At 41.7% G+C, this 12,339-nt stretch overlaps 1 protein-coding gene across 7 annotated transcripts in view; it reads left to right on the top strand.

The window, feature by feature from the left end:
• Positions 1 to 12,339, top strand: part of OSBPL1A (oxysterol binding protein like 1A) — a 265,761-nt gene that overhangs the window by 158,203 nt on the left and 95,219 nt on the right. For all 7 annotated transcript variants that reach the window (XM_078435369.2, XM_078435368.2, XM_078435370.2 and 4 more), the window contains one exon: positions 2,220 to 2,382. In XM_078435369.2, the coding sequence (XP_078291495.1) occupies positions 2,220 to 2,382 (163 nt within the window). The remainder of the gene's footprint in view (positions 1 to 2,219; positions 2,383 to 12,339) is intronic.

The following is a 12,339-nucleotide window of genomic DNA, read 5'->3' as shown; positions in this document are numbered from 1 at the left end:
TATATTTGGGGGCCTCGATCATTTATTTTGCCACTATTCTAAAATCTAGATGAATGTAGGTATAAAACTAACATATTTGTAACTGGAAGGGTTAGTTGAGTTACTAAGTTTAGTTGATTCATATGTTGAAAGGTTGTGTCAGCAGCGTATTTGCATTTTGATGTTTGAAAAGCCAAAAAGAAAGGTAAAGCTAAAGGGAATGGATGAGCAGGGGTGAAAGAGCTTGATTCCTCTTCAGAGGTATTTTTGGAATCTACACATACAACAGTGCTGAAAGATCTTTTCCATTTGAAGAGAGGATCATTTTGGACATTATGCTCAATTTTGTAGTCCTTGTTTACAGATAAATGAATTGTCTAACCCAAGAAATGGTTGGGTTTTTTTGTTTGTTTTAGGTTTATTTTGAGGGAGAGAGAGTGTGCATAGGGGAGGGGCAGAGGGAGAGAGAATCTTAAGCAGGCTTCCAGCCCAGCACAGAGCCCAACACGGGGCTTGATCTCAGAACCTCAAGATCATGACCTGAGCCAGATCAAGAGTCAGATGCTTAACTGACTGAGCCATGCAGGAGCTCCCGTTTCATTTTTAAGTTGACTCCAGCCATAATAGTATTTCCTCTGGAGGTAAAATCCAGATTATAGGGATATTTACAAGTATTTTGCAATTTCTTGAAAATTATATAAGTATTTTTTTCAGTTTTTCACATCTTTGTGCATTTATCATTTATTGCTATTTTTATTTCATGATCACAGCTATAATAATAATAATAATAATCTCATTACTGTAATGATAAACACTTAGGTGCCTGAAGACTGGAACTATTCCCAAGATAATGAAAGCTTTACTCCATTTCGGTTATGAACTTAGCATTTCAGTAAAGCTGTGTTTTTAAGTTCTGTCACTCTCCACTTGTTGAACCTGATATGTGGCTGTCAGGGACTCAGGGCTACAAAGGACTCTGGAGTCAGAACCAAAGGGAAGGGAGCATGCAAGCGCGTGTCAGGAGGTGAAAGGGTGAGATTCAGCAGAGAGTAATTCAGAGAGCAGCGGAGAGGGTTCTGTGGCTCCCAAGACCCAGAGCCAGAACTTCGGACCTGGAGGAGGTTGTAGAGTACCCCCATTCGGTGCTTTTCAAACTGTTGGAACAGCTCCCACTTTGGATGGAGGCCAAAGAAAGCCATAGCGCTCCTGAGTGTACCAGTGTCACCCAGTGCAGCTTTGGAAAACCTCTATTTCCTGTGTTAGGGTTATTTCTGAGATGGGTTCTGCTCTGCCCAAGTTAAAACACACACACACACACAAGTTTGGAGACTACTGATAGAAGATTCCCCTGTTGTCTAATCTAATTTTCAGGCAAGGCAGTTAAAGAACACGAGACTTCTGCGATTGCACAGTGGGTAATGGTAGACCCTTTGGAATAGAAGTTGGGGGAGATTGCGGAATAGTTGTGATTTCTAGAGTTCCAATATCAAGACAGGTGAAACTGTCCACACCAAATCTAGCACCTGCTATTTTACAGGAGGATCAGCTTACTTAAATTTCAGAGGGTATTAGTTAACTGCAAAGGTTGAGATGCTCTTGAATTAGGAAGAATGGATGATCTCATTAAAAGATGAAAAATCAAACCAGGCATTACCTTTTTTTATAATCTTTTTGTGGTTGTCAGTGTACTAAATTCAAGGTAAAATAGAGAACCATAACCAAAATATGGAATTGAAAAATGGAAGTTAAAATGTCATTATGTGGCCACTCATTTCCTTTCATTTGATACTCCAGCTCTTTCAGAAGTAAACTTGAGGATTGTATCTTATACTTTGATGTGGTATACATTTTAATATTTAGAATGGTTTTAATTATTTTAGTCAAAATGGGCTTAATTTCATGATTAATGTCAAGAGAGAGAGATACTGTGTCTTTTTTAAATTTTATCTGACTTCTAAATTGGCTCATGTTCTTATACTAGAATCTTGATCATTTGAGCCAAATTTGCTAGTCTTAATCTATTTTCATTAGCTAGAGCTGTTGTGAGAAAAGGCCCCACAGGAAGAACAGAATTAGCTTAGTAATTGTGCTCATTCATCCGTGCATGCATATAACACAACTGTTTTCATTTCTGATGTTGTGATGGAACTGGATCAAAAGCAAGTAAATTTTACGTCCCTTTGAATAAGCGTATGTCTCCTGTCACTGAAGTCTTTTTTTGTGTATCTGTTTTCTTGCAGGTGAGGAATTTTAAATTGGAACAGGAGCAAGAAAAAAACAAAATTTTGTCAGAAGCACTGGAGACTCTGGCCACTGAACACCATGAATTAGAGCGATCTCTGGTTGAAGGCTCGCCACCCCACAGCATCCTCAGCGAAGACGAGTTCTATGATGCACTATCAGGTAAGTCTAGAATCCTGCCACCTGTGTTGTGGGTGGTTTGAAGCCCACCACCTGAATGTCTTCTTAGAGATGTCACCTGCAGTGTCCTGGAGAGAGCAGAGGACATGTGGCACCACAGCTCCCCACACAGTTTCTCTTTGGTGTGGGGGTACTGAGGCAGGAGGCTGTGAGTTGGGACTGAGTCCACCAACGTGGATGGAGAGGGAGTGCTGTGAAAACTCAAGAATTTGTTCAGTGACCGTTAAATACCTCCTACTTCAGGGTGCTATTGTATGTTTAAGGGTAGAGCAAGGGACAGTTTCTGTCATCAGAGAGTACTCTGAATCCTTAAAGGACAGAGATGAGTATGGTGGTTGCGGTCCAGTATGCTGAGTGCCAAAGAGGGGAAATGGCAGTGTGGCTGGAGCAGAGAAAAGAAGTGCTTAGTTGTGCCTCAGAACTACATGCCAAAATGAGCAGGGACCCCACAGCCTAAATTAGAATCCTGCTTCTTACACCAGCTGGCTGTGTGACCTTGGGCAAGTTCTGTGACCTCTAGTTCTCTGTTCACACGTATTTAAAATGGGGATAATTACAGTATCCATTTCATCAGGCTGAGTCAGGATTAAATGAGTTCCTGTGTGTAAACTGTGTTTAGGACCATGCCTGTCATTTCCAAGGTGCTCCAAAAAAGGAGACGTGTGTGGGGAGGTGGGACTGACTTGGGAGGGGATATCCCACTAAGTAGTTAGGACCTTTGAGGAATTTGCTTTAGAATTTTTGAGGTGGGGTGCTTGGAGGAGTGGCTGCAGACGAGTGAGGCTGAAACTAACTCTTATTTGAGGAAATCAAGTTATTACAGAATAGGTGGACGTATGCAATTACTGGTCTCATAGAACTTGACCGTGGAAGCAGGAGACCTCCGTGAAGAGGGAGTGAAAGGGTCACGTTCACAGTAGGACATTAAAGGAAGTGCAGTGAGAAGTAAGAGAAATGGGAATGAAAGAAGATTGGGTTGAGGAAATGAAAGACAACAGTGTGATCATATAGGACAGGGAAAATGGTTGTTGCTAGGCTTACAGAGAAGAGATTCGTTATTGTGGGAAGTGTGATATAATCAAAAGAATGGGAAAAGTAATTTTAATAGCCAGATTATGGAGTAGAAAAGATGATACTGATGATGATGTTGTCATTTGGATAAGGCATTTGTGAAAGGAGTGACTCATTGGGAAGAGAGAGTGAAGCTAGGATTTGAAGGCAGTGAGATAAGTGATGAGGCAAAGGAAGTATTTAACACAACCGAGGGAAGTGGGGGGTGTGGGGCGGGAATGACATCGGAGCCTGCCAGGATTTTTTCACACCTACCCTGGGCCAAGTCCAGTAGCGTTATCTCCTATATTCCTTCCGTTTGGGGACATCCAAAAGAGAAAGTCACTAGAGGGATCATAGGATTAAGTGCAAACAGATCTGAATATAAAAGAGCCCAGACACTTGAGCTGCTCATCTTTCCCCCAACCCGCCTCCCCCAGGCTATCATTATTTCTTTTTTTTTCTTTTTCTTTTTTTTTTTTTTTAATTTACATCCAAGTTAGTTTAGCATATGGTGCAACAGTGATTTCAGGAGTAGATTCCTTAATGCCCCTATCCATTTAGCCCATCCCCCCTCCCACACCCCCTCCAGTAACCCTCTGTTTGTTCTCCATATTTAAGAGTCTCTTATGTTTTGTCGCCCTCCCTGTTGTTATATTTTTGTTTCCCTTCCCTTATGTTCATGTGTTTTGTATCTTACAGTCCTCCTATGAGTGAAGTCATATGAAATTTGTCTTTCTCTGACTAATTTCACTTATCATAATACCCTCTAGTTCCATCCACGTAGTTGCAAATGGCAAGATTTCATTCTTTTTGATTGCCTAGTAATACTCCATTGTATATGTATATACCACATCTTTTTTATCCATCATCCAGTGATGGACATTTGGGCTCTTTCCATACTTCGGCTATTGTTGATAATGCTGCTGTAAACATTGGGGTGCATGTGTCCCTTCAAAACAGCATACCTGTATCCCTTGGCTAAATACCTAGCAGTGTAATTGCTGGGTCAGAGGGTAGTTCTATTTTAGTTTTTTGAGTAACCTCCATACTATTGTCCGGAGTGGCTGCACCAGCTTGCATTCCCACCAGCAGTGCAAAAGAGATCCTCTTTCTCCTCATCCTCGCCAACATCTGTTGTTGCCTGAGTTGTTAATGTTAGCCATTCTGACAGGTGAAAGGTGGTATCTCATTGTGGTTTTGATTTGTATTTCCCTGAAGATGAGTGATGTTGAGCATTTTTTCATGTGTCAGTTGGCCATATGGATATCTTCTTTGGAGAAGTGTCTATTCATGTCTTTTGCCCATTTCTTCATTGGATTATTTGTTTTTTGGGTGTTGAGTTTGATAAGTTCTTCATAGATTTTGGATACTAACCCTTTATCTGATAAGTCGTTTGCAAATATCTTCTTCCATTCTGTCAGTTGCCTTTTAGTTTTACTGGTTTTTCCTTCGCTGTGCAGAAGCTTTTTATTTTGATGAGGTCCCAATAGTTAATTCTTGGTTTTGTTTCCCTTGCCTCCGGAAATGTGTTGAGTAAGATGTTGCTACAGCCAAGATCAAAGAGGTTTTTGCCTGCTTTTCTCCTCGCGGATTTTGATGGCTTCCTGTCTTATATTTAGGTCTTTCACATCCATTTTGAGCTTATTTTTGTGTATGGTGTAAGAAAGTGGTCCAGGTTCATTCTTCTACATGTCTCCAGTTTTCCCAGCGCCACTTGCTTAAGAGACTGTCTTTATTCCACTGGATATTTTTTCCTGCTTTGTCAAAGATGAATTGGCCATACGTTTGTGCGTCCATTTCTGGGTTCTCTATTCTGTTCCAGTGATCTGAGTGTCTGTATTTGTGCCACAGCTGCTCATCTTTTATGTTTTTTTTAAGAGAGAAAAAATTTAATGTTCATGAAAAAAATTGTAATAATTCAATATGAAAGTGTGTGCGTTACTCAGTGAAATTTTCCCTTCGTCCCTTATCCTAATGTACAGTCTTCCTTGGAAGTTCTTATAGCCTGATATGTTCTCTTCCAGGCCTTTTTAAAGCATTCCCATGTGTATGCGTATGTTTACATACAGCTTTGTTTTGTTTTGTTTTTAATCAGGAATGGAAGTAGCTGTATCATTGTTCTGGAGTTGCACTTTTGTTCTTTTTTTTAATGTTTATTTTGAGAGGGAGGGAGGGAGAGAGAGAGAGCGCTCACAAGTTGGGGAGGGGCAGGGAGAGAGAGGAATCCAAAGAATCTGATAGCTTGGAATCTGCTGATAGCTTAGAGCCTGAATCAGGGCTGGATCTCATGAACCCTGAGATCATGACCTGAGCTGAAATCAGGAGTCAGACGCTTAACTGAGCCACCCACATGCCCCTGGATCTGTGTTGTCATGTAACGACATAACTTGGAAATTTTTCCCATCAGTAGTACAACTCTAGCTCATTCTTTTTAAAGGTTGTATAAAAGTCCGTGATATGATTCACCACTGTTTTCTTGATTATTCTCTACTTGATAGACATTTAGCAGCTACTGTCATCTTTCTGCTTCTCAGACATATTTTAACACTCAAAACACTCTCCAAAATCAGTCTTCTCTGGGATGAGGAGATAAAAAGAACTGTAGTCCCTAGGTGAGGATTGGCAAGTACATCGCATCTCGAGTACCAATTCAGATTGGTTTGCAGTACCTGCTGCTTTAAGGTTGGCTGTGTTGAGAAGGATCCTGAGGCTGGGTGCAGGTGCCTTGGTCAGTCAGCATGTGGCACCAGGGCTGTAGAAATGAAGGAGAGGGCAGGTGCCATGCCTTTGCTCCTTCCTGCCCTAAAGGACTCACCTGAGTTTTGTTACCCTTGCCTCAACAGTAGCCTTTCTGTGGCCACTCTTACTGTTTTCTGCTAGAAATCTTGCAAATCATTTGCAGTGTAGAACTGCATTAAAATTAAGAATCAGAAGCCCCAGCTTCAAGTCTTGAGCTGCTGATGACCTCGCCAAATAATCCATTGAGGTATAAAAGCCGTCCTTTGAGAATGACTTCATCTTCTCACTATAGTCTTCACACTTCACCCTTCACTCCCACTTCCTTCTTCCTTTCTGTTAAAAAAAGAAGAGGGGCACCTGGGTGGCTCAGTCAGTTGGGCTTCCTACTTCGGCTCAGGTCATGATTCATGGATTCAGTCCTCATGTCAGGCTCTGTGCTGACTGCTCAGAGCCTGGAGCCTGCTTCAGATTCTGTGTCTCCCTCTCTCTCTGCCCCTCCCCCACTCACGTTCCATCTCTGTCAAAAAAATGAATGAACATTAAAAATTTTTTTAAAGAGAAGAAATGTTCCTCCTCAATTGAAGCCGTCCCTTCCTCATATCATATATTCATGTACCCATCTCCTTGTACCTTCTCAAGAACTTTTGTTATTGTTTCTTCTGCCTTCATTTTTATATCACATCATTTTATTTATTTATTTATTTATTATTTTTTAATGTTTATTATTTGAGAGAGAGACAGAGAGCAAGCAGGGGAGGGGCAGAGAGAGAGGGAGACACAGAATCCGAAGCAGGCTTCAGACTCTGAGCTGCCAGCACAGAGCCTGATGGGGCTCAAACCCACAGACAGAGAGATCATGACCTGAGCTGAAGTCGCCTGCCCAACCGGTTGAGCCACCCAGGCACCTCAATTTTATTTATTTTTTTAAAAGAGAGAGAGCACAAGCAGGGGAGGGACAGAGAGAGTGGGAAAGAATCCCAAGCATGTTCTGCACTATCACCACAGTGCCCAATGTGGGGCTCGATCTCACGAACCATGAGATCATGACCTGAGCCAAAACCGAAGGTTGGACACTTAACCGACTGAGCCACCCAGGCACCCCCAATATCACATCATTTTAAATACTAACTTAGCATTCTGTAGTAGTTTCCTGTTGCTGCTATAACAGATTACCACAAATGTCCTTGAACAATGCAGATTTATTTTCTTATGGTCCTGGATGTCAGAAGTTCCAAAGTTGAGGTCTTGGCAGGGCTGTGTTTCTTCTGGAGGCTCTGGGAAAGAATCTGTTTCCCTGACTTCTTTAGTTTCTGGAGACCACCTGCATTCCTTGACTTGAGACCCCATCCTCTATCTTCAAAGCCAGTAGTGTGACATCTTCAAGCTCTCTCACTGACTCAGACTTTTCTCCCTCACTTTTTAAAGGACTTTAGGAATTACAGCGGGCCCGCCCAGATAATCCAGGGTAACCTACCTATCTCAAGGTCCTTAATCACGTCTGCAGAGTCCTCTTACCATACCAGGTAATCTATCCACAGGTGCCACAGGTTAGGACGTGGACATGTTTGGGGGACCATTATTCTGACTACCACATTTATATCTCTAACTCAGACTCGGCTGTCAGCTGGATAAATAAGAAATGAATTTTTGATCTTTTTCCCAGATCCTCTTCCTGGGGTTTGCCTCATTTTAGTGCATAGCACTTCTCTCCTTTCAAAGCCAGAAACCTAGGAGTGATTTGTGACATTCATGTAACACATCCATGAAACCCAGCCCAAAGCTTGTCCATTCTACCTTCAAATCATACCTCAAAGCCATGTATGTTCTGTTATTATCGTGTAGGGTTAAAAGGTAGGTGCTGGGATGAGAGGCTGTTGATAAATTGTCGCTCTACCGATTCCTATGCCCTTTGGAAAGTTACTTCACTTTTCTGTGCCTCATTTCTTTATCTGCAGATGGGTTATAAGATTATCATGATAAATACTTAAAACAGTGTCTGGCACTCTGAGCTCTCGTTATCATCACCTGCGCTATGCCCAATTTTGTCTAGCCTCTTACCTACCATGCTTCCAGCCTTGCCTTCCTGGAGTTCACTCTGTGCACACACCCACGGTGACACTTTGTAGACGTCACGTCATTGCATTCCCCTGCCTGGAATCCTGTGGTGGCTCCTCATTGCACCAAGAATAAAAATCAGACTCCTTAACCGGCCTTCAAGGCTGTTGACATGATCCAGATCCTGCCTGTGTTGTCAAGTCAGGCTTGTCTTCTTGTTCCCTTCCCCTCACTAGCCTTTCGGACTTCGTCCAGCCCTCAAACATAGTAGTGGCAGCAGGCTATTGGATGTGGTGTGAAATAAGACCAAGAGAAAGTATGCAAACCTGTATTACACTTAAAGCTTATTTTTATTTATTTTTGTTTTCTGTGTTTTTGAGAGAGAGTCTGAGCGTGAGTAGGGAGTGGCACAGAGGGAGAGATACTTAAGCAGGCCTCACACCCAGTGTGGAGCCCATCCTGGGGCTGGATCTCACAGCTGTGAGATCGTGAGCTAAGCTGAAGAGCCTGGAGCCTGCTTCAGATTCTGTGTCTCCCTCTCTCTCTTCCCCTCCCCTGCTCACACGCTTGCGCTCTGTTTCTCAAAAATAATATTAAAAGAAAAAATTAAAAAAAAAAAACAAGCTTTTTTTAATAGGGGTCTCACAGTAAAAGATTAAATCAAGCTAATATTTAAAAGATGTGAAAAGATTTTTAAAAATTCTTCTCAAAATATTTGTAAATTACTTTGACTAAATGTTTAATCTTTTTAAAAGTTGCTTGCTTACAACTTGTGTTACTTCCTTTAAAATAATAGGATAATTTTATTTGTTTAGACATGAAATCCATGTGACTTCCTGTTTTCCCTTTGCTACTTTTCCCTTATGTCCCTTTAGGTTTTTGCCAATAAGCTGGATCAGTGAAAATCTAGTACAGTGGGTGAGATAAACCTTGATGCAAGCATACAGTATAGCCTAATTTTTCCAGCCCCATGGGATCTTTTGATCATATAAAAATTGTTTTTTCAGTATTCTCAGTGACTAAAGGTTTCATAAAATTCCATAAAGCAAACAGATTTCTTTTTCACAATTTGAATTCTGTTATGTAACGTGATCTGAAAGGAGCTACATCTTCGTGTGTGTGTGTGTGTGTGTGTGTGTGTGTGTGTGTTTAAGAAAAGAAATGTTTATATTGAGTGAGATTGCTGCTCTTACTGTCAGTGACCACCTCCTGGCATATGGCTAAACGTTCGTGCATACTGAAGCAAAAAAATGGAAGAAGAAACTAACAGATAGCTGATTCTGTAGAACATAGTCCATTCTGTGAGCAAATAAAGTACAGAAATACATAGAAAGAACCACTTTAAGGAAGAAGAGAGTGGTTCCTCTTTCATATTCCTACCCTTTCTGTTTCACTTTTACTTTATTGCTACCCTGTTCTCCTACCAGAGCTCTCAAATACCTCTCAAGTACTTCCATGCCCAGTAGTCTTTCCTGACTCCCCCTGGCAGAATTAATCCTCTCTTCTTTTGTGCTCCCTTGTTGACACTCCTTTATAGCCCCTTTCATTGTACTGTGCTGGTCTCTGTATGATCATGGTTGCCCTGTCTACTTAAATCCCTGAGTTCCGTTCTAAATGTTGAGTACAAGTTTTGAACAAATGCCACTGATATTTCTGTCCTCCCTAAAAATATATTGGTATTCAATACAAGCACAAGAGGATCAGTAATGCCTGCTGCATGTTCCACTTTGGGTTCTGTGTAGCAGAGGAGGGATGGCAGACCATCCCCAGGAGTGAGCCTGGGTGAGGTGGTGGTAAAAGATACAATTTGTTCTTGAGGAATTTACACTCTGGTTGCAGCTATGAGACCTGCTCATGGCAGTGGGGGGTAGGGGGGGATGAAAAAGTTGCTAAGAAAGGGAGACAGTTCGGGGTGCCTGACTTTGTGAATCTGTAATATGCTAAGGAATTACTCTTGAAACATTTGTGGCTGCTATTCTTTTTTTTTTTTTTTTTTTTAATTTTTTTTTTTCAACGTTTTTTAATTTATTTTTGGGACAGAGAGAGACAGAGCATGAACGGGGGAGGGGCAGAGAGAGAGGGAGACACAGAATCGGAAACAGGCTCCAGGCTCCGAGCCATCAGCCCGGAGCCCGACGCGGGGCTCGAACTCACGGACCGCGAGATCGTGACCTGGCTGAAGTCGGACGCTTACCCAGGCGCCCCATTCTTCTCAGACCAGTTCTAAAGAATAGCAGCCATAGGGGCGCCTGGGTGGCGCAGTCGGTTAAGCGTCCGACTTCAGCCAGGTCACGATCTCGCGGTCCGTGAGTTCGAGCCCCGCGTCGGGCTCCGGGCTGATGGCTCGGAGCCTGGAGCCTGTTTCCGATTCTGTGTCTCCCTCTCTCTCTGCCCCTCCCCCGTTCATGCTCTGTCTCTCTCTGTCCCAAAAATAAATTAAAAAAAAAAAAAAAAAAAAAAAACGTTGAAAAAAAAAAAGAACTGGTCTGAGAAGTTTCACCGAAATTCCTGCCTTTTGGGTATTATAACTTCAAAATATATTGCTTTTCTTACTGTCTGTTCATTTTCCTTTTTTAGAAAACATGTTGAGATCAGTTGCTCAAGAAAGGCTTTCTTGCTAGGTTTTCCTCTTAATGCTATTTTGGTCGAAATGTGCATGAATAATGCATACAGTCCAATAGTGTAGACTGGCAAAACCAATAGATAATTATGTCATGAAATTGAACCCAGTTTTAGCATTTCTCAGCAGTTGCAAGGGTGGGCGCTTATGTGTTTTTAAGTCAAAACTTTCAAAATGGAAAGTGGTAATATAACAATTTTGGTTTTGTTGGGAGGAGAGGAACACAGGAACAGTTAGGACCTATGTCAAATAAAGTTTAATCCAGTAAGTAGTACAGGTAATAGTGGAGAGCAAGTGATCCCATCTGCATTGACATTTTATGTATAGAAGACACAGGATCTGACCAAGGTGGTCAGTGTTATTGAGAAGAAGGTAGTTCTATGTACACTGTTCTTTATGTTCCCAGGTCCGGTGTTCTTTCCTTCTACAGTACAGTTTATTTTAAAATGTTTATTTACTTATTTTTGAGAGAGACAAAGTGCGAGAGGTGGAGGGGCAGAGAGAGAGACACAGGATTTGAAGCAGGCTCCAAGCTCTGAGTTGTCAGCACAGAGCCTGATGCGGGGCTCTAACCCACAAACTGTAAGATCATGACCTGGGTCGAAGTCGGATGCTTAACCAACTGAGCCATCCGGGAGCCCCTCCTTCTACAGTTTATTTTTGAAATAACTATTCATTTCTCATCTGGCCCTTTTCTGTGTGTCCTTTAACTGTAGTCCGCACCTGCTTAGTATTTGGCCCTGTCAACCACCACTGTATTCCTAGCACTTATTTGTCTCTTGTTCCCCCCTCTGCTTTTTTTTTTTTTTTTTTTTTTTTTTTTGAGAATGAGGTATACTGCCTTGTTCTTGTCCTTTTTCTTGTGATATAACTTTTGGTGTATGCCTTCCTTATAGCAACACTACATTTCCCTTAACTGTAGAAATCTTGTACTAACTTCTGTGTTTTGTCTACTGCCCCGTACAAAACATTAATTAGTTGACATGATAGCAAAATGAGTGCCACAGAACATGGCTGTTACTTAGCACCTTCCATATGTAATGTGGTAAAACATTCTGGAGAAAATCTGATTAGTCGCAGGAGCTCTCAATCCCATTTTCAGTTTGTAGCATTAAAAAATTATCCAGCATCTCACTTATCTTGTATATGTGTTGCAGGTAAACACTGCTGAATGTAATCTATCCTTAAGGTTTTGGGTTGACCTTCTGGGTTCATCTTCATTTCCTAAAATGTTTTTTTATTAAATTTACTAAATTATTGGCTCCGTTAAATACCGTAAACCACGTGCATTTAGTACTGTCCTCAGCATTGGGAGGATTTCATGAACCAGATGTGACTGTTGAGTGCCAGGTGCTTTGTTAGACACAGCAATACCAAGCTAGGTAAGATCCAGTCCCCCAGTCTGGGGGGTTTGCGGTCAGGCTAGGGGAAGAGATGAATACCTGGAAAGACAGTTTGAGTGTAGTGTAGAA

The sequence above is a fragment of the Panthera onca genome, chromosome D3, assembly GCF_046562875.1.
Source record: "Panthera onca isolate mPanOnc1 chromosome D3, mPanOnc1 haplotype 2, whole genome shotgun sequence".
NCBI classification, from domain to species: Eukaryota; Metazoa; Chordata; class Mammalia; order Carnivora; family Felidae; genus Panthera; species Panthera onca.
Note: the sequence above shows the minus strand (reverse complement) of the source record. Positions and strands in the feature narration are given on the sequence as shown.